The 21,887-nt window shown below is 35.9% G+C and overlaps 2 protein-coding genes and 3 non-coding genes across 5 annotated transcripts in view; 4 read left to right on the top strand and 1 right to left on the bottom strand.

The window, feature by feature from the left end:
* Positions 1-4,701, bottom strand: part of LOC134648318 (zinc finger protein ush) — a 269,240-nt gene extending 264,539 nt beyond the window's left edge. The window contains exon 1 of the mRNA XM_063502816.1: positions 4,512-4,701. Coding sequence (XP_063358886.1) covers positions 4,512-4,551 — 40 coding nt within the window. The 5' untranslated portion in view covers positions 4,552-4,701. The remainder of the gene's footprint in view (positions 1-4,511) is intronic.
* Positions 4,702-11,260: 6,559 nt separating this feature from the next.
* On the top strand, positions 11,261-11,376 carry LOC134648555 (U5 spliceosomal RNA). The gene has a single exon (XR_010096907.1). It is a non-coding gene; the product is annotated as a U5 spliceosomal RNA (small nuclear RNA).
* Positions 11,377-11,778: 402 nt separating this feature from the next.
* On the top strand, positions 11,779-11,896 carry LOC134648558 (U5 spliceosomal RNA). Its single transcript, XR_010096909.1, has one exon. It is a non-coding gene; the product is annotated as a U5 spliceosomal RNA (small nuclear RNA).
* A 511-nt stretch (positions 11,897-12,407) lies between these two features.
* On the top strand, positions 12,408-12,523 carry LOC134648557 (U5 spliceosomal RNA). The gene has a single exon (XR_010096908.1). It is a non-coding gene; the product is annotated as a U5 spliceosomal RNA (small nuclear RNA).
* Positions 12,524-19,587: 7,064 nt separating this feature from the next.
* Positions 19,588-21,044, top strand: LOC134648144 (Krueppel-like factor 10). The gene is made up of 2 exons (XM_063502622.1): positions 19,588-19,796; positions 20,011-21,044. Exons 1-2 carry the CDS (start codon positions 19,728-19,730, stop codon positions 20,887-20,889), a joined length of 948 nt encoding a protein of 315 aa, XP_063358692.1. The 5' UTR covers positions 19,588-19,727; the 3' UTR covers positions 20,890-21,044.
* Positions 21,045-21,887: the final 843 nt, after the last annotated feature.

The following is a 21,887-nucleotide window of genomic DNA, read 5'->3' as shown; positions in this document are numbered from 1 at the left end:
CCATAAATTTGTTTAACGTCTGCTCATATTAAAAACATCCTATGTGTACCTAGAGTAACCAGTTTTCTATTTAAATGCGGTGAATAGGTATATGCTATACGGGCAAAATATTTTTTTCCCTTGGATATTGAGGAGAGAAAACTTTCTACATTCGCATTTTCGAGTATTTCTTGTGAAGTCGATTAACTGTTTATTGTATACTTATATTGTGAGGTGTTATCAATATTTTTATTTGCACTTTCAAGAATCATGATACGAAGGAACGGATCATTTATATTTACACGTACCTAATACAATCGGGTGCGTCCGGTACATAACTATCTGCATATATGTAGAGTAGTAAGTTATGTATTGAGGTAGGTTTAGTATCATCAAAGAGAATAGATATTATAGAGGGTTACTGTCATAGTAAATTTTGTGGTCACAGTAAATTTACTGCCATCTATCGACACACGATTAAAACTAAAAATGAAAAAATACAAAAATATTTTTATACTTTTTCATTTTAATATATGGATAAATGTTTTTTAGTATCATTTATTATTTTTATATGATTTTGACCCATGTTCTTTCACTGATATGTGTTGAAATAATTAAATATCAAACGGTGTCATCAACGCCATCTAACCGAGCATAGGACAAAGGTGATGACGCCATCTATCCGAAAATTACTTTTTCTTGATTTCGGAGGCACGTTTTTTCCTTAGACTTTATTCATCTTATACGGAGTAATATATGTATTTGGTATAATTGAAGTAAGTCACTTGCAAATATTAGGCAGTAAGAGACCGACTATTGTCGTCAAATACCGTATGTATTAGGTTTAATCTCTATTATATATATTATTATATATTTATTATTATTAGTAGCCTATAATGTCTCACTGCTGGGCAAAGGCCTTTATTATTTTATATTATAAATGTTAGTCTATCTGTTTGTTTGTTACCTTCTTCACACTTAAGCCGTTGAATCGATTTAGATGAAATTTGATATGAGGAAATGAGGATAGTTTGAGGCCCGGGAAAGGACATAGGATAGTTTTTATCAATCATCATCATCATTTCACGCAGACCGAGTCGCTTATTAATTACTTTGTTTTAGACTTGTTATAAGGTACCTAAATGAAATACCTTGTGAAATACCATATGACATTTTATTTATTTGCCTTCATATCATGAGATTCATGAGATCATGATGAGCAATATAAATATATGTAATTTTTAGCTCTAAGTAGAAGACAGCCTATTTTTTTCTAAGTTAAATCTATTGATGCTGATGAGCCTGCAATTTCTCTTTTTTGTAGTAAATATCAGTCAAGGTTTCATACTTATATGAAATAACGAATCTTATGTAATAGTTTAGCTTACTTTTTCTTTAAAACTTGTACAATAATAGGCAAGGCGGTGACAATCGATACTCCGCTTATTGTTAAGTGTAGTTATTAGTTATATGAACACTTTCAGTGCCAAGCGCCCCATTTCTGGCACAAAATGAACACACTCTTGTGTGTCTCACAGTGTTCTTGCGAATGTACATATTAACCAAGGAGATACCGACAATAATATAAGTTTCACAGTACTTACATTAATAACAAAATATTCATTTAATACATACTTTTAAACCGTAATAAAAATAACCTTGAGACCAACTTTCTTAATAGCAAGAAATTGAACTTTCATTGCTCAAGCCTTTATCATTTGACCCGGGCCCGGGCATGAGATAGCGTAATCATATAAAAAATATTAGACACGAATCAGAGTGATGGTCTGAGAAATTACGACAATCGGACTGATAACGGGATGATAACGGCCAGACGGACACAACTACTAGTTGTGTTACTAAGATGTCCCTTGGCACTTGGTACTTGGATAGCCGCCACAGTCTCCTGACAAACGTGGCAGAGAAATGGGATAGCGCCTTAATCAAGTATGTATGTACTGGACTTCTCAAAACTTACCTCTAAAATACAATAAACAAATCTGATTCTGAAAAAAAAAATACTAGACTTATATCGACCGAGATATGAACCGTGATTACCTTTTGTATTGTTTTCGAGCTCCCGATATTTCGACGCAGTTACATGCATCTTGTCGGTCGATATAAGTCTAGTGAAACTAACCGTGAATCATTCAAAACTGTTACCTACTAAAATAGTTATTTATGTTTTTTAATATGTATACTAGTGTTGTATGTGTGTATATGGATTACTTTGTATGAATCAAAAATGCTTTTTATTTAATTTTTAAATGCTTTAACATTACATTGACTTTTCTGTGTGGTCAAAGATTTAAGAAAATCAATCGAATTAAATCATGCATTTTAGTATGTGATAACATTAATTAAAATACAAATTGTTTGTCTATAATCAAAGTGCAAATAAGTACAATATTGAGTCAATTCTTCCAAAATACCTATGCGAAAATCCGAGTATCCTCTATTTGTTTAGGAATTTTAGGATATATAATTACATATATCTTCGGTCATAAAATATTTTCAGTTCAGCAAATCAGTTTTCTCAACCATATCCCATCTAGTAAAAAAGGAATAAAGCAAATAATTCAATTACTATACATTTTTTTTAATGTTACCAACGAGAAATACAATTTTCATTTTCATCTGTAATCTTAGGTATATTTTACGAAAACAGACAAAACCCCCTATTTTTTTTGTAAGTGATAATTAATAAATTTAGGTAATTGTATTTACAATTTTGTGTCTACATAATATTAAAATCAGTTTAAAGATTAAAAAACCTGAATATTAAAAGTTAAGAAGGAAGTAGAACATGTTTGGTGTCGTTAATTTATTACCTATAAGTACATAAGACTTTTTGCCAGTTTGACTTGATCGGCTGACCTCCGAAACCGTTTAATTACCATACATAATACATATGAGAGAGTTCACCACCGTACTTGGGTTCTCACGTTTTTCAAAAATATAATCTTAACTTAGCACAAAAATCTTTGTTAAAAACAATTAGTAATCCCCTCCACCCCCTTGTAAGCAAAAATAAGACATATTTGACCCCCCTTCCTCCCTAAATCATCTTACGTTATTATAAATGAATGGTGCCTTTCATTGTTTTTAGTTAAATCAAGGAAATCGCACGTTCTTACTAAGAACAAGTTGTTTCCTAATATTCACAAGTAAAATAAATAGCTTTAAAAATACTCAAGACAACTGAACTTGATAAAATAAACTACCTAACTCAATAAAATCCGCAATCATATCAAATCCTTGACAAGTGTCAAGATTGCATTCCAACGCATATTTATCCCAGACGTTTCCATAATTAGCTATATCAGTATCGCGCACGATAAACAAACAATCAAATACATTAACGGTAGATAAAGGTTAACGAACCCTCCTGCACTTTGATTGGTTAAAAAAATATGCGTTATCAGTGTCACCTTATAACTTGACATAGTGTTCAGTTGTTTCTTACGTTTTGGAGGTTATGGGGTCAGCTCTAATAGGTAATTACTTAACTGTGATATATTTTAAGTTTAACAGGGATATATAAAATACTGACACGGACAAGTAGTTAAAAATATTTAAGCACCTCTTTTGCCACTGTGAGCGCTATTAGTAGTATCTTCCCGACTCAACCGTCTCGAAAATAAGATTTTATCGCATTTTGACAATAAACGCAAAATTGGCAATATAAGTCGATCAGAAAAACCTCGGGCATAAGTATATATTTTTAAGCTTTGAAATAATTCAAAGCTTAAAAATATTACCTACTCAAGATGTTTACTTAAAAACATCTTGAGTAATATTAATTAATATTATTATTAAGTTAAGAAAAAAATCTGCTTATAAATTTATAAGCAGATTTTTTTCTTAACTTAAAAGCTTATAAATTAATATTACTAAAGATGTTTACTTAAAGAACATCTTGAGTAATAATAATTTATAAGCTTTTAAGTTAAGAAAAAAATCTGCCTAAAACAGAGACAACTATTTGGTTAGACTTATAATTCCAATGTTGTTACAATGTTGTGGCATCACATTTAATCTGAGGAGGTGTCTTTCTTTTTTTTCTTTTTTTTACCGGGTCATTTAAATTAAAAAGTACATTAAGTACTTTTTGTTTTGCGCGCCTTTATGGCACAGTTACGGCGAATACATAAACATCTACTAAGACTATTTTTATTTAACTATAGTAAATTTAAATTGTTTTACAAGTAGGTTTTACATTTACTTCACTGTGATACACAGTGTAAATAGAAAGAACTTAAGTAGGTACCTAGCAGAAATGTTATCTTTTCAAAATGTACTTACCAAAGAATTAAGAGTCTGACTGAAATCCTAGCAAGATTTTATAAATGCTTACCAAGTAAACCTAATCCACATTGATAAAACATATTTATTTTATAATACTTAAACAAAACTAGCCCATAAAAATAATTGATAACATTAACGTAATACACTTGGTATCCAGCACAAAAAAAAACAAAGCTTAATTCGCAAAAAAAAAAACTTTTCAAAAGTTTGAATTCGGAACTCACGTTTTAACGGCTTCGGGTTGCTCTGTTTCCTCCGCGACATGTCCACATCACAGCACAACACTCGCGAGCGGCCCCGAGCGCGGTCGGCGGGCGACTGCCGTGGGGCGGTAGGCGAGACGGCACCGCCCCTTCGAGGCGTGCGGCTTAAAACGAAAACGCAGCAACGCACTATGGCGACGAGTGGAGATACTGCGTTTTACTTAAATTGTGTATTCAGTCTTTGAGATGATGCTTATGTGCTGTAAATATGTACTGAAATATTTGTTTTTTAAATAGGTAGTAGGTAAAGTTTTTTTTAATATGGATGTGTCTTGTTATTTACCTACTGTGATTTTTTATTAATTATTGAATATCGAGTGTATGTGTGCGTGTGTGGAATGTCATGGTAATTATTTTATAATTTAATTTCGTTGCTAATGGAAAATAAAACATTTCAAAATTATTTTAAGATATATTTTAGTAGGTACTTTAGTCATTTAGTCATTTAGTCATTTATTCAATATTGCATTGTCATGTACATAATAAGGTGTTACAATTTAAGAGGCCAGTTCATGACACCCTGTAAGGGCACACAATAGACTACTTATACTACGCTACTTATACTTGTACTTATATTTACAGTTATATAGGATTTTACTAAATGTTCATGCTTAAAAAATTGTTACAGTTTATGTCAAAAATATCAATAGGTATCAATAGGTTACTTAATACATTTTATTGTTACATAGTAAATAATTACAAGAGATAAACATAATAATCAATATTAAAATAGATAATTATGTATTGAATATCGAGTGTATGTGTGCGTGTGTGGAATGTCATGGTAATTATTTTATAATTTAATTTCGTTGCTAATGGAAAATAAAACATTTCTAAATTATTTTAAGATATATTTTAGTAGGTACTTAATACATTTTATTGTTACATAGTAAATAATTACAAGAGATAAACATAATAATCAATATTAAAATAGATAATTATGTAGGTATGCGCGTTTAAAAATAAAAATAAAACTTGCGCAATAATAGTAATTAGGTATGTTTATTTTTCTACTCCCGTACTTTAATTTGTCATTTAAAGGGTCGTTCACACACCTTTAAAAACCTACCTTATAGTTGTCAAGACAAGTCTTTAGTCTATTCCCCAAAAAAGCAAATGTGCATGCGCGTTTAAAAATAAAAATTGCGCAATAATAGTAATTAGGTATGTTTATTTTTCTACTCCCGTACTTTAATTTGTCATTTAAAGGGTCGTTCACACACCTTTAAAAACCTACCTTATAGTTGTCAAGACAAGTCTTTAGTCTATTCCCCAAAAAAGCAAATGTGCATACACGCAGTATCTTTTTGGCACTTTTTCGATACCACTTAAAAAATATTGTATGAAATACATTGTTGCCAACCTTATTTTAAATGTCATCTCTGACAAATAAGTGAACCATAGACATGTTTTTTTTATTAGGTATTTCATTCATTCTTTTCCCGCCCGTACCCTCCATTCTTTGCTACTTCTTGAATGTGGTTATTGTGATTATCGAATAAAAACTTAACTTTTGTGTTGAAAAACAGTGTGTCTTTCAAGTTAAAATGGATGAAAACGAAAACTAGTGTCTACGCCTGAAGAAATACCTATCAGTGATAGCACAAGAATCGCTTATTTTTTGTGATTCTTGAAGAATCACTAAAAATAAGTAGATACCGTAGGTAGAAGTCCACTAGATGACATGAGAAATATTTGTTAAATTTACAATTTTATTTCAAAGTAAGTGCTTGGTCGTAGAAAAAGTATTGTATGCAACGTTGTTTAACTGAGTCAAAAAATACTCGTGGCGTCTTTATTAATAATTTTCGGCTTCGCCTCAAATTGTTTCTCACGCCACTCGCCTTTTTTGACCTCTCTTAAACAACGGTTGCATAAAATACTATTAATATGTAATAGTGTTATTCATAACTATACTTGGTCAACCAGATCTTGACAGTAGAAAAAGGCGGCAAATTTGAAAAATGTAGGCGCGAAGGGATATCGTCCCATAGAAAATTTGAATTTCGCGCCTTTTTCTACTGACAAGATTTGGTTGACCAGCTATTTATATCTGACAAATTTAACAAGCGTTGATAATGATTTGTCTGTGTATTTTTTACATAGAAGGTAGGATCATATAGAAGTGGTATACGCGTGCCTCCGTGAGGAAACATAGGCAATACGACACTATGATTGGTCGAATTTATTTGTTGCCCACCGGGTTATGGTGCTAATTTATGGTGGGGAATAAATAAAAAAGTGAGACTGTGACAAGGACAAACAATAATAGCGCTTTCGCTGCTGCTCCTATTGAAAGATGCATAAGACTATCCCGTTCGGTCATTTCCCCCCACCCCTCATGCCTGATCCAGTTAAAATACTAGATTCATGATTTTTTACTATCATGTTTATAAAGCATCAACATCAATAATTACATTTTAAGAGGAAAGGGGACGAGAGCTTCTCTATACAAACGTACTTACCTAGTCCATTTTTCTCTCTGGATATTGACATTATGGAAAATATTAACTTTTAACAAACAGAGCCCGTACCATCAGTCACTGACAGTGTCAAAACGGACATATACGCTATTGAGAACGTATTTTACTTTCTATACATCTCGTTTGCACTAACATGCGAGTACGAGCGAGATGTATAGAAAGTAAATTACGTTCTCGATGGCGTTATGTCAGTGCCAAACTGATGGTAGCCGTACAGAAACGTCTGCGACCGATGCTATTAAGCTTAGAATAAATTTAAAAGTGGAAAAATTACTGTCTTGGGTGAATCTCACCCAAGACAGTACAATTTTTCCACTTAAAAAAAAAATATGGATAATATTTTTACATCGTTTTTGTATATTAATCATAGCTTATTTTTTTGTAGGTATATATAACAAAGGGTTTGACTTTGTTGCGATTTTTGGTTATTATTACATATTAAGAATTAGGAGCGAAAAACAAATTCCATACAAATTTTTAAATGCTCCTAACTTGTCTAATAATTAAAAATCCAAATAAAATCAAACAAAGGGGCATAGCTGTGGTTGATTGTATATTAATCATAGCTTATTTTTTGTATATATAACGAAGGGTTTGACTTTTTTGCGATTTTTTGATTATTATTAACAATTAGGAGCGAAAAACAAATTCCATACTTTTTAAATGCTCCTAAATCTTCTAATAATTAACAATCCGAATAAAATCAAACAAAGGGGCATAGCTGTGGTTGATACTTGATATACATCAAAATGTGTAAAAATGTTTTCTATCATGTTAATATCCAGAGAGGAAAATGAGGACTACGTATAATAAGGCGCAGATGAAATCGCCCGTCGTCCACTTTAGTCTTAAGTTTATTACTTTGGTATATAAAACACTAGCGACCCGCCCCGGCCTCGCACGGGTTGCATCACTAAATCTTAACTAATCTTCCTCAAGAATTACTCTATTCATAGGTGAAACCCGCATGAAAATCCGTTCAATAGTTTTTAAGTTTATCGCGAACATACATACTTACATACAAACAGACAGACGCGGCGGGTGACTTAAAACAAAGGTTCAATAAGGTGTAATTAATTAGTGATCAGTATTTGATCTATTTAAACACAACAGCCATATTCGAACTTTAAGATACGTCAAATATTATACGTCAAAAGTGACGTTTCTTCAAACAAAAACGTCACTTTTGACACTCGCTAGACACTGATATATCCGATCCATATCGTTTCTATATCTAATATAGCTGGTCAAGCAAATCTTGTCAGTAGAAAAAGGCGCGAAATTCAAATTTTATGGGTCGATATCCCGTCGCGCCTACAATTTTCAAATTTGCCGCCTTTTTCTACTGACAAGATCTGCTTGACCATCTATATTTGACGTATATTAAAGTTCGAATATGGCTGTAAGTCGTGTTGCATGTGCTACGCCGTAGCCATGCGTAGCACCCTCTACGGAGAGTTATCGTGGACGAATGTACTTGGAGATAAAAAATAATGTGCTTACAGCAGTGTAACCGTCTTGATTATTAGAGTAACATACATAATGATACTTATAATTAAAAGCTAACAGCAATCCAGTAAATAGATTATCTTATGTACTTCTTATGAATTAGTCTTATAAATGTTTCGGTTATCAGGGTTACATATGTGTATCAGGCAATTTATTTCATTCTTAAACAATACAAACATTGTGTCAGAAATCACATTAAATACAATTTATAAATAACAATAACAATAAACTATTTTTTCTACTCCCGTACTTTTATTTGTAATTTAAAGGGTCGTGCACACACCTTTAAAACCCTACCTTATAGTTGTCAAGACAAGTCTTTAGTCTATTCCCCAAAAAAGAATTTGTGCATACACGCAGTATCTTTTTGGCGATTTTACGATACTTCGTGTAATGACCACTTAAAGAATATTTAATGAAATACAGTGTTGCCAACCTTATTTAAAATGTCATCTCTGACAAATAAGTGAACCATATAGACATGTTTTTTTTATTTCATTCATTCAGTCATTCTTTTCCCGCCCGTACCCTCAATTTTTGCTACTTCTTTAATTAAAAATATTTGTTAAATTTACAATTTTATTCCAAAGTGTTTGGTCGTAGAAAAAGTATTGTATGCAACGTTGTTTAACTAACGGCCATATTCGAACTTTAAGATATGTCAAATACTAGAGATTGAAACGATATGGGATGGATATGTCAGTGTCAAACAAGTGTCAAAAGTGACGTTTCTTCAAACAAACGCGTCATTTTTGACACTTGTTTGACACTGACACATCCATTCCATATCGTTTCAATCTCTAGTATTTGACGTATCTTAAAGTTCGAATATGGCCGTGAGTCAAAAAATACTCGTGGCATCTTTATTAACAATTTTCAGCTTCGCCTCAGATTGTTACTCACGCCACTCGCCTTTTTTGACCTCTCTTAAACAACGGTTGCATAATAGTATTTTATGCAACCGTTGTTTAAGAGGGGTCAAAAAAGGCGAGTGGCGTGAGTAACAATTTGAGGCGATACCGAAAATTGTTAATAAAGATTCCACGAGTATTTTTTGACTCAGTTAAAAAACGTTGCATACAATACTTTTTCTACGACCAAGCACTTACTTTGAAAAAAAAATTTAAAATTTAACAAATATTTTTCATTCAACAAAAATAATACTTTAAACAAGTGGAATCATATCTTAGGACATATATGTAGGTAAACAAACCAAACCCGGCGGCCACCGCGCCCCGCGCCCCACGGCCGGTTGGTCAGCGACACCTTCTTGTAACTCATGAGGCCCTGGTACTTGCTCCTTCATTACTGAGGATCGTGACCGCTTGTCTCCATCGGTCTCTACCTCCCGTAGCTCTGAATTCAGGCGTAAGTTATTATTATAAGCCTATACAGTGTCCCACTGCTGGGCAAAGGCCTCGCCCCTCGATCTCCACACTCCACTCGCCCCGGTCTTGAGCAATCCCCGGCAATGCGTTGAGATATGCGTCCAGGTCGTCCCACCATCTCCGTCTGGGCCTACCAGATCCTGCCCGTCTTGCCCATACTGTGGCTATGGGTCCCGCAAGTTACTACACGAAAACCAATGAGTAAAGGTAAATAAGGCTGAATAAAAGTAAACTTATATGCGAAGGTGTAAAACACTATTCAAGTCTTAAAATGTATTTCAATCGCTGCTGGTCGCGCCATCTGTATAAAAATAATCGAACTACTTACTAAGATACTGAAGCGCCGTTGTCGCACGCTTGGAACGCCCGGCATCGCCTTTAGCGCCAGCACCACAGCGAGCTACGGACACTTAGCAAGAGGTGGCGTTAGTTAGACGAAATTTTTGTGATTTAGTATTTACAAGTATGTGTTTAGTACTTCATTTTATTTAACTGCACGTTACTTTAATAGTAGTTTATGCAACAGTGATATAATAAGGGTTCTTAAAATTCAAGGGTCGAAGTTACAAAACGAGACGTAGTCGAGTTTTGTAAAAAAAGACCCGAGAATTTTAAGAACCAATTATGAGCTGTTGCATACATTACTTTTTCTATGACAGCTGCAGCAAAAAAAAAAAAAAAAAAAGAGTTATTATTAAAAAAAAGAGTTATTATTAAAAAAAAAAGAGTTATTATTAAAAAAAAGAGTTATTATTAAAAAAAAAGAGTTATTATTTAAAAAAAATTGAGTTATTATTTAAAAAAAAAAAGAGTTATTATTGTAAATGAAAACATACCTCTTTCAATCAAGATGATCGGAACTTGTATCTTTAAAAAAAATAAAGCAGTTGCAAGCAGTCATCTTATGAGCCTATAGACAAATCATTCAAATGACATTGCTTTAGATATCACTGTCAGTCATTTAATTGACACATTTAAGTGCTGGAGTAGAAAAAAATCATTAAAATTGTGTATGAATAATTAGGTAATATTGGTAAAGGATACATTAAAATGTAATATTTTCTTTTATAAAAAAAATATTTTTTTTCCATTACAAAGTTGCAATGTAAAAATGAATTTTACTACATTTTGAGTTTTTTTAATTTAATAGGATAGAAAACGATTCACTAGTACAAAATATATGTAGACTCAACAATGTACTCTGTATTATTAGTTCTCATTACCTACTCGTGCTCCATAGATGGCGCCATCACATAGTGCTTCGTGAAGATAGAACACGCTGTTAAGATTTTTCCCGGTTTGGTTGGCTCAGCTGCTTACTATTGTAATGTTACTCTGGTTTCCCTTCAAAACGAATAAATCTTTCGCCTTTTACTAAAGATTTCCGTGGAGGGGAACACTCAAATGAGTCTAACTCAATTTTTTGCGGCTCTGCGCAAGCGGAGCTAATTATAATTTAAAAACATTGAATCGTGGTCAAGTAATCGTTAATTACTAAGACAATTTGTAGAACACAGTGCTCTCATATTTTCATACAAAATGTGAGTCTAGTGTCTATCTAGTTTGTGGCGATGTACATATATGTATGTAAGTTTTTTAACTAGTAATTTATAGCGCAAGTGACACGAGCATGACTAGCAGTAACATACATAACAAGTTTTTTTTATTTGTTACTCTTTGCATTTAATTGTTTAAACAGATTATCATGATAATTATTATTTTTTAAATTCTATGTAAAATGCCGCCGTACGCCCATAGATGGCGCCATCACGTAGCGCTCCGCGAAGTTAGTTCGCGCTGTTAAGATTTTTCCCGGTTTGGTTGGGTCCGGTGCTCAGCTATGTATCTTTACTCTGGTTTCCCTTCAAAACGAATAAATCTTTCGCCTTTTACTAAAGATTTCCGTGGAGGGGAACACTCAAATGAGTCTAACTCAATTTTTTACGGCTCCTGCGCAAGCGGAGCTTAATTATAATTTGAAAATAAAAATCTCGGTCAACGAACTAGTCTGCTCTGTTACAAGCTTGTAATGAAAACTTGATAAAGTGTATTTATAAAACACATTGTGTTCTCGCATTGTCTAGTTAGTGACAATAAAGGACACATTTTTAAGTTTTTAAATAGTTCATTAAGTACGAGTAAAGTAACCTAAAACTATGTAATATTTTATTTTTTAATTAACCACAGACTTTCGGATTTATGATATCTAATTAACATTTTTTTTATGTTTAATAGTTTTCGCTCACTATCAATGGTAATGCATCTTATAGTTCGACAAATTCGACATCATTTAAGCCTCTTAAAATGTGGTGAAACTAGGTGTATTTTTTTAATGTTTTGTTGTCATCAAAAAAAGTGTTATCATTAGTTCCTCTCTACTTCCATAGATGGCGCCAACACGTAGCGCTCGGCGAAGTTAGTTCGCGCTGTTAAGATTTTTCTCGGTTTGGTTGGGTCCGGCGCTCAGCTTTGTATCGTCACTCTGGTTTCCCTTCAAAACGAATAAATCTTTCGCCTTTTACTAAAGATTTCCGTGGAGGGGAACACTCAAATGAGTCTAACTCAATTTTTTGCGGCTCTGCGCAAGCGGAGCTAATTAAACTATTAAATGGTGTAGATCAGCGGTCGGCAACCTTTTAGCAGCCAAGGGCCACGAGTAGTAGTAACGAAGTTGAATCAGGCCGTACTTTGTTAATATTTATGACTTACCGCTTTATCAGAGATGTCGTTTGTCAATATTACATACAAAAAAATAGCCAGGGAGGCTCGCGGGCCGCAAGTGACAGGTTCACGGGCCGCGGGTTGCCGACCGCTGGTGTAGATATATCTAGGAAAACTTGAAACTGTTAATTTTCTTATGTGAAAATAAATGGCATTCTTAAAAAAATATTGTTCTTGGTAGGTTACAAAACCTAATTAATTTAAATTTTCTTTAGAAATCATTTACAGGGCACAATCTATATTGTAAGGCCTATCCATACAAGTATACTCGTACATTATGTTTTTGTTTTGTATTCTCATACAGAATTTTCAGGACTATGCAGTAGAGTAGCAATTGCTTTATTTTTGCATTTTTTTTAATCTGGTCTCTGCATGGAAATAGGTTAATGGGTAATTTTTAATTAAATGTAAACCTTCAATAACAAGTTAAACCTACATAACTGTTAGGTACAAACATTTCTCGTAATCGCATTTTTTTTGCAATGACCACTTAACCAGAGGGTCTACCGCGAACCACGTTCGACTCGTTACCTATGTCATACTCAAATACGTAAGTACGTACTTACAAGTGCGACAGAGAGGCAACACGTCGAACGTTGTTCGCGGTAGGCCCTCAGACTCGGACCTAGGCCCGGCCTACCACATCCATTCGAGGTTAGTCACACCACACGTCTTTAAGACTAAGACAACCTTAGTAGTTAACACTTAAATACCCGTACTCGACCTTAACTCCTCGTAATAAAGTCTAAAATAACTAAACTTCATGATCATGCAAATTTCGTGGAGAAACTAGAGACCAATAAATTTTAAAGGCTGCTTGTATAAAGTTTTGTTAATAATCGTTATAGTTATAGGCAGTGGCAGCACATTGATGAGTTCTTATTATCTTACATTTCAGAAACTACTTCAGTCAACATCAATAGAAACGGATGATACAACGCACCAAAAGTATCTAATCACCCTACGCACACACACTTCGTCACTGCAAAGCAGGTTCAGAGTTAACTTGGACTCTGTACCACGTACAAAAATATACAATTGTGTACTATTATTTAAATTTATTATCTTGCCCTTTATTTTCAATCGAAGCTTTACATCTACAACCATTTCGTCCAGAAATAAGAGATTTTGTTTGTTGTTGATTTTTGACTGATTACATTATTTCGAAATCTACAGTCTGTTATTTACCTGTCTCTGAGCGCCACTATAAATAGCCTACGTGCATCCGTCTGCAAATTGATTGCTGTTCTCATTATAAAACGCCTTTTTTGTATAGAAACTAAGCGGCGCTTACGTCGTTTTGTACAGTTAGCATAAAGTAGTATTGCTGCGCGTGAGTGAGTCAATGTCAACGCCCGTTCCAAGCGAAACTTTGTAGGACACAAGTCTTTGAAGTCTTCTTATAAATAACTGTCCGCCTGTCCGCTTAGTCATTTGAACTGATTAAATAGGGAATATTACGCGAAACTGTGCGTAGTGGACGCCACTCCCACAATAAGTCACAATCTAAGGGTCTACCGCAAACGAGAGACTCGAAATTTTGTTATCTATCCTCTCTATCACTCTTGCACTTGCATATTCGAGCGATAAAGAGGCAGTTAGCCAAGTTTCGATTTCGCGTTTCCCGGTACCTAGGCCCTTTGTAAATAAACCGCCTTGATGTATCAATGTCATATTAAATTTGATTGTCTGTGAAAACTTGTCAAAAAACAGTTTAAGGTACAGTATGTATAAGTTACTCTATGGTTTACTAAAGGCGCTAGTGCTGCACTCTGGCGGCAAAACATTGCAGTAATACTCCCTATTATAAAGTTTTCAAATATACCCAGGTAGGTACTTCAACCATATTTAATTTTGGTGTACCTATTCCCATTTGTCCACGCCGGACACAGAGGGGAATAGGTTCATTCATATATGAAGCATTCCCATCTGTCCCACCCTGGCGGCGGTCACGTGGGGACAAATGGGAATACCCCCTATATTTTGGAGACATTTAGCATGCCCTCCCTAGGCCTAACAATAATCTACTTGTACACGTAAAGCTTCTGGTGTTGCAGGACTTGCATAGGTGTCCATGGACGACGGCGATTGCTTACCATCATGCGATTTGTCTGCTCGTTTGCCTCCTATACCTATCATAAAAAAAGATTCGTCAGTAATATTTTATGAATGATTAACTATATGAAATTATATGAAGTTTGTGTGAATTCAGTAGAAACGTATAATTTCATGTTGAAGGAGTCAAACTTCCTACTCTTTAAAGTTCTTGAAAGATTAAAATTTGTTCGGTGCAGAAATATGTGACTGTATTGTATTTGAATTTGTGTTAGTATAATGTATTTAACTTCAATTACTTAGGTAGTTTATTTTAATCACAGCCCGATCCTTTATAGTCATAAAGCAAGGAGCAATCGTAAACCGATTGAGTATGTCTAAGCTAAAAATTTGCATTGATTTGAATAGAACAAAGTGAGGAGGTGTCATTACAAATATCATTCATATAAGCATTAATGAGTTGATGACGTTGCCACACTTTGCCATGCAGAATTAGCTTGGTACGACTCCACCACTGCCTATGCCAACATCATAGAATTAATATGACTAGAACAACTGTCAATCTTCAAAAGTGCGACCAAAAATGAAATGCAAGTGTGTGCGTAAATTGTCTATGTGAGATCAAAAATAGTGATGTCATGTTACAACATATTAATAATCTGTCGATGTTTGATTGCTTTATCGACTACTTTTTCAAATGTGTTATTTTAAACGTTAAAATTCTACGACATTATGACGTATAAATAACACTTGCACTGCGTGTGCTATCAAAATCGTTGCAGACTTATCTTAATGTAACTCTTACTGTGTTGGAAAGTGAAGTTTAAATTTACCGCTAAACATGAGCACCTTCAAAAAGGTATAACAACCGTTATTATTTGAAGTCGGTTATAAAAGCTAATATCTTAATGATGTCTTGTGAAGAAATAATTACATAGCTATTTGTTAAATCCGGAAGGGATTCAACTAACTTTATCTATGGGAGAGCTGTAAACCTATTATGCCTAACTCCTACTGCCCTAGTCAACCCTAAACAACCCTAATTCCCTAGCCCTACCATAGATTCAGTTTACATATAAATAAATATAATAAACAGGGATGTCTGCACCTTTGCGACCTACGGGTACAGACGGAAGGTTGGAAGGATATGGGTAAATGGGTTTTTGGATAGTCACTGCTAGTTACACAGACTCATGCAACTAATTAAGGCGTGAAGGTGTCTTATGCCACAGTGACGGAAAGTAACCTGGTCGATGAAGTAAACACGGAGTCCAAATGAGAAAAGAGAGTTTATTTACAATAATTATTCTATTTATACAAGAATTCTGCATATGAGTGATTCTATACAATTAAAAGTTGCGTTAGTGTGCGTTTCCGTAGTCGGCGGTTTTGTTGTCCCAATTTGCTCTGCTGCTGATGTAGTCGTATGTTCAACGCACGTGAACATATTAATATACCGACAAGTTATCGATACTGTCATATGAACATGTTGTCAAGCCCTAGCGTAAAGTAACAGGATATGTTTTTACACAAAATATTTTAAATTATAGACTAATATGATAAAATATTAGCACACAAAGGAAGAAAAACTTATAATGAACTTTATAAACCGGCTTCTTACACTTTTTACGATGTTAATTTGACAAAATATCGTTATGAAAATTTCGCTCTGAATATCATAAATCGTCTGAAATGAGTATTTGCTTGGATTATTTGGCACTGTAACACTGAAATCCGGCACACTACAAGACACCATCTTCACTGAATTACTTTATTTAATACTTTTCGTCCTAATCCGTGTATATTTTTCAATTTGAAAATTACCGTGATACGCTCTTGGCCGTCCGCGGCCGTCGTCAAAGTCAAAAGTGGTTACGTTTTCTCATTGGTAGTCTGACTTTTTCGCACTCATGGGATGTTCATATACGTGATGGCTTCCCTTTCGCACACTTAAGCTGTCTGTCAAGCGCGAGCGGGAATTGTATGTCTGTGGCCAACATCGTCATTCAATGTCAAAAAGTCACGTCAACGATGACATATAGGTACCTTTCCAAACGTTGGTCACTATGACGCTTGCATGTGTCATTCAGCGTCATCTTTTTCGGTCGACGGCACACATGCATATTTTGACTTTATGACGGTGGAATAAGGTTCAAAATGTAAACATTCTTGCGACATGGTCTTCCGAACGCATCCGAAAGTTGCGTTACACACAGCTAGATTAGATTCAGGAACTTATCTTGTTCAGAAACAATTTTGTTTTGAATGTTTTTACGAATCATTGGTAAGTAGAATTTTATTATCGCTTCTAATGGGTACCTACCTCCACAAAAAAACTACTCCAGTGAGAAAGACCTGCCTTGTTTTCCTTAAAAATTAATTAGGGTAAGAGAAACATAGTTTATGTTGACAAAAAGAAATGTATAAAAGATGCAATGCAATTGTTTGAATTTTAACTACTTTACTTACCCACTAATCTAAACTAGTATGAATAGCTATGAAGACTGAGAAGTTATTTAAATTGACTACAAACTTAATTAAAAACTACTTACTTTTAAAATGAAGACACGAATGAGTCGAATAACCGACTAGTTTCGGAAAACTGAGGATAGATGGCGTTAGTAGTCATGTGTGATGTGGCGTTGAAATCACAATTATATTTCTACTTTTCAATTCAATAATATTTATTAGATAGAATCTTTGACCAAACTTAGAATCTTTAACTCTGTTTGTTGTTGTTTTTTATAAAATGTATACCTAATATAACTTTCTACCGCTACCGCTATTTCCGCATAGGCTTGTTTCAGCATTCATCATCGCGGAAAAGCAAAGTTATCAATATTTCTGATTTACATACTCTCCTCTAGGTACTTATATAAATATTATTGAGCACTAGCTTGTAAACAAAAGTAGAGTATTCACAAAACTATTGTATTAAAATTGAAAAGTTCTCACAGTTAGTTATAGAAAACAATAATAGATGGCGCTAGTAGTCTTCTGCTATGAAACTGTTTCCTGAATTCCTTTGGAAATATTATAAAGTATCCATACGATTATGTAAAAAATTCAGTAGGTACTGGGAGGAAATTATGACCTAGATGTTTTATTCATACGATACTTATGGAAAATCCTTCGCTGCCCGCAGTTAAGTCATAGAGAGCCCGATTCAGATTTTGAACTAGACATCTATTAGACATCACCAAGATACAACAACTATATTTTTAAGATCTAGTCTGTCGAATTTGACATTTACGCGATTCTGGAGATACTCATCCAAGTCCCATCTAATAGATATCTAATGGAAATCGTTCCTTCATACGATATTTTAACGTAAAAGTGACATTGGTTGCCCGAATTGAGCTGCAAAAGAGAACTAGTTGAAATCTAAACTATAACGTATCTAGAATGGATCTAGTACGTATCGTCTCTTGTGAATATCTTGGAGTTCGCCGCTTGGAGGCGCTTTTATATGAAGCTATTCTGATTCTGATTCTGTAAAATGTTACATAAGGCACAAATAAATTTTGTGCTAACATTTAATGTGGCAACCGTATATAGGTACTATCACTGTACAAATACCTCATAATAATTGTTATTCAATATTCAGGAACTCGAGTACCAAACAAAAACAAATTGTTTCCGCAAAATTATACCTCAAACAGTTACAACTAAAAACCAACTTTATATTCTACGCATAACAGTTCAAAATTAAGCTACAAAATAAGAACAACTAACCTAATTTTTCGGCCAATATTCACAACACAAGTAATAATACCTTTAAGTTCAAACATTACGAACTTTCACCAATAAAATGCTTTGGATTAAAAAAGAATTAAGTCATTTTAAAATCCGATTTGATTTAAGCTTTGAGCGGAGCAGTTAAAGTTCAAATTGCTATGAACTAGTTTTTGGAATTGTTCTTTTTTAATTGGCCCAATGATGTAACGGTCTGTCGCAATGAAACGCACTACTAAAAGTGAATCTTCGGAAACGACACCCAATTTTAAACTTTGTGTTGTGATGTTAAAGTTCATTTTTAAATGAGTTTAACGTCGATTATGCGTCGCTTTATGTAGAGTGTGAAGGTTCGGTGCATTCCATAGAGGTTATAGTATTATTTTCGCTACTGTTCAATACATAAACAAAAATATAACGCAATAGGCAACATCACAACTATTTTTCATAGCTTGTGTGGTGCACTTTAAAATAAAGTTAACTTTTTAACTCTATGTTAACCTGAGGGCCTACCGCGAACCACGTTCGACGTGTTGCCTCCCTGTCACACTTACGTACGAATTCACAAGTGCGACAGAGAGGCAACACGTCGAACGTGATTCGCGGTAGGCCCTCTGTAGCGCCATCCTTGACCACGAATGACGTAGGTAACATTCCAGAACTGTAACGATAACGATCACTAGAAACAAAACAACGATATAAATGATTACATATTAGATTTGGACTTTGTTTCCATAGTAATGACTAATCACCTGCAACCTTTCCGACGCTCAAACATTTACCCAGAACTTTCCGACACACCTACTCGTAATATGTACTTGAGTAGCGCATCAATAACAGCAACAACTCATTTCCAATTCCGCGTAGAACTACTACAATCCTATTAAACAATAGAAAGGATGCGTTAAAGGTCGTTGACTGTCAAAATAGTGGTCCGCTGCAGCCGTCATGGAGCGCTCTAGTGCATGCGACCTTGCCCGCTACGTCACCGGGGGCGCGCCGGTGACGTCACGCTCGTCACTCGACGTTCACGTGAACAGCACGCGCCACCACGCAGCCGCTGCGTGATCACCCGCCCCTGATTGGTCCACACTCGCCAAGCCACTGCCACCCGCCTCCCGCTACACCGCACCTCGGCCACCCGCTACTCGCGAAGCGGTTTATTCGTACGCCGCTCGTCGACTTGAACGCACGGCTCCCAAACTGTGCAGCGCGCTACGGAAATTCAAGTTTTGTGAATTAAAAAAGAAAGTTTCAACTCTTTGGATGATAATAAACTGAACGCCATGTCTACCTTTATTGAAGTTTGTGGCCCTCTCTCGCCACCGTCTACGCCTCCTTTAATGGAAAACAAAGTGAGTTTCGCGATGTTTTGAAAAATATACAAAACTTTTTTTCCCCCAAAATAAAAAAATAATAAAAGTCTGTCTAAAATCTGTGTCAGAAATTATTACGAAAATAATTCGTTGTGCCGTTTGTGCAATCGAAAGTGTGCGGCCACGGCGCGATCACGTCGAGCGCGCGTGATATAGCCAACCGTTCACTTATGTGTCTGTCTTTGTCCTACAGGTCGAGCTGCCTTTGAAGAAGGCTGCGGTGAAACGCGCCCGGGAGTCTCCGGGCCTGGGAGGCCTGGTGACTCCTCAGCCATCGGACTCCGAGGGGGAAGATGAGTTCAGCAAGCGCTCCCGCTGCGAACTCGCCCGCCTACTGCTGACCCCTCCGCCCGAGTGCAACCGACCCTCAGTGATAATGCGTGCCCACAAGGACGGGACCTGCAGTCCCGAGCCCCTCCCCCCGCCGCCGCAAGACATCAACATATTAAAAACCCTAAAATTCAAAATGAACCGCGGACACAGTTATTCTTACGCGAAATACATCGCGAGCCAGCAAAGTCAGCCCGCGCCGCCTTCTCCGCCGGTCGAGCGCGTACCTACCCCTACTGAGAGCCCTAAACAACCGAGGGCTGAAGAGCCTCGAGTCCCGGCAACGCCAACCGCCTCTACCCCTGGCTGGGTGCCTCTTGCGCCTCGCCCGACCTCTGCCGTAATCGTCCCCGGCGCGCTACTCCCTACAACAGCTCTGTGGCTCGTCGCTCCAGCACCCGCCGCGCGAAGACGTCTCTACGAGTGTTCTTACGAAGGCTGCGGGAAGAACTACTTCAAATCCTCCCATCTGAAAGCCCACGCCCGAACACATACGGGGGAAAGACCTTTTAAATGCGCCTGGCCCGGGTGCGAGCGCCGCTTCTCCCGCTCAGATGAACTCTCGAGACATAAACGCACGCACACGGGTGAAAAGAAGTTCGTCTGTCGAGTGTGCAACCGTCGCTTCATGCGTTCAGACCACTTGGCGAAGCACGTCAAACGCCACGCCAAGGAACGGGCGCCGCCAGCGCCGGTGCTGCGACTCCTCCCCACGCCGACCCTGGCGATGCCGACGCACTAATACTGCAACAATATTACTGTGATTCAGATCTCATGATCGTTACCTAGTTGTAGTCCTTCTTTAAGACTGTCCTGACTACTTAAGTAGTTCCTAGCTTTAAGTTCATGTATGTTAGCTGAAAAGCTTCAAGACTATAATTAAAAGAAAGATTGTTTTACATAAAACTTTGTTTTCTTCACTTCATTTCTCACTAATCACTCCACAATTCACAACACTGCATATCCAAACACTGTAATCCTGATGACCACATTGGAGTTTTTGACCGGCGTCGCGGCGGCAGGTTAGCTAAGAAAGCTTAAGATTCGTCGGTCAAAAACCCTATTGTGTAAGGCTGGCTCTTAAGGATTTAGTTCCTGAAGTACTAAATCCTTTAGAGTCAGCACTTGAAGTACCTACTAAAGGAGGCAAGTACTGCGGGCCGCCGAGGCAGGACTGAGGCCGGCTCCTACGCCAGGCCTCGCGTTGATAACGCAAGTCGCTTATCTCTGTGATATATTGTCGACGACAGCAAAAGTAACTAAGCAAGGCATAATGCTACAACTCTAATGTTAAAACAATAAGGTTTCTTTAAAACACTTTGCAAAGATACCTTTGCTGTTAGGAGACATGCTGAATTAGCGTGTTACTTATTTTCTTTGAACCACATGAAATAAGGCTTACTAGGTGTTTAATAATGAATTTACTCTTTATTAAGTACCTCTTTAAAAGAGCAGGAACAAACCAGACGGTCTTATCGCGTAAGGGTGCTATATTTTCCATCTAACCTGTAACCTGTGGGTAGCGAAAACCAGATCAAATACAACCAAAACAGTAAACGGTATGTAATTACTTACATGACTCTACATATCAATTATTTTAATAATGTGACGTACCTACCATTGGTTTGAACAAGTATTATGTAATTTCAAGTAGGTAATAAAATCAGGACATACCAAGTTACCTAACCAAAAAAAATTGCCTTATAAGCACAGATTCCAAGTATGTAAGTACATACATTT

This window comes from Cydia amplana, chromosome 5, assembly GCF_948474715.1.
Source record: "Cydia amplana chromosome 5, ilCydAmpl1.1, whole genome shotgun sequence".
NCBI lineage: Eukaryota > Metazoa > Arthropoda > Insecta > Lepidoptera > Tortricidae > Cydia > Cydia amplana.
Note: the sequence above shows the minus strand (reverse complement) of the source record. Positions and strands in the feature narration are given on the sequence as shown.

Excerpts from the sequence above, each read along its gene's own strand:
- LOC134648144 (XM_063502622.1), top strand. The coding sequence starts at position 19,728 with ATGTCTACCTTTATTGAAGTTTGTGGCCCTCTCTCGCCACCGTCTACG. Across the intron at positions 19,797-20,010 it reads CTCCTTTAATGGAAAACAAA|GTCGAGCTGCCTTTGAAGAA; the intron begins GTGAGTTTCGCG and ends TTTGTCCTACAG.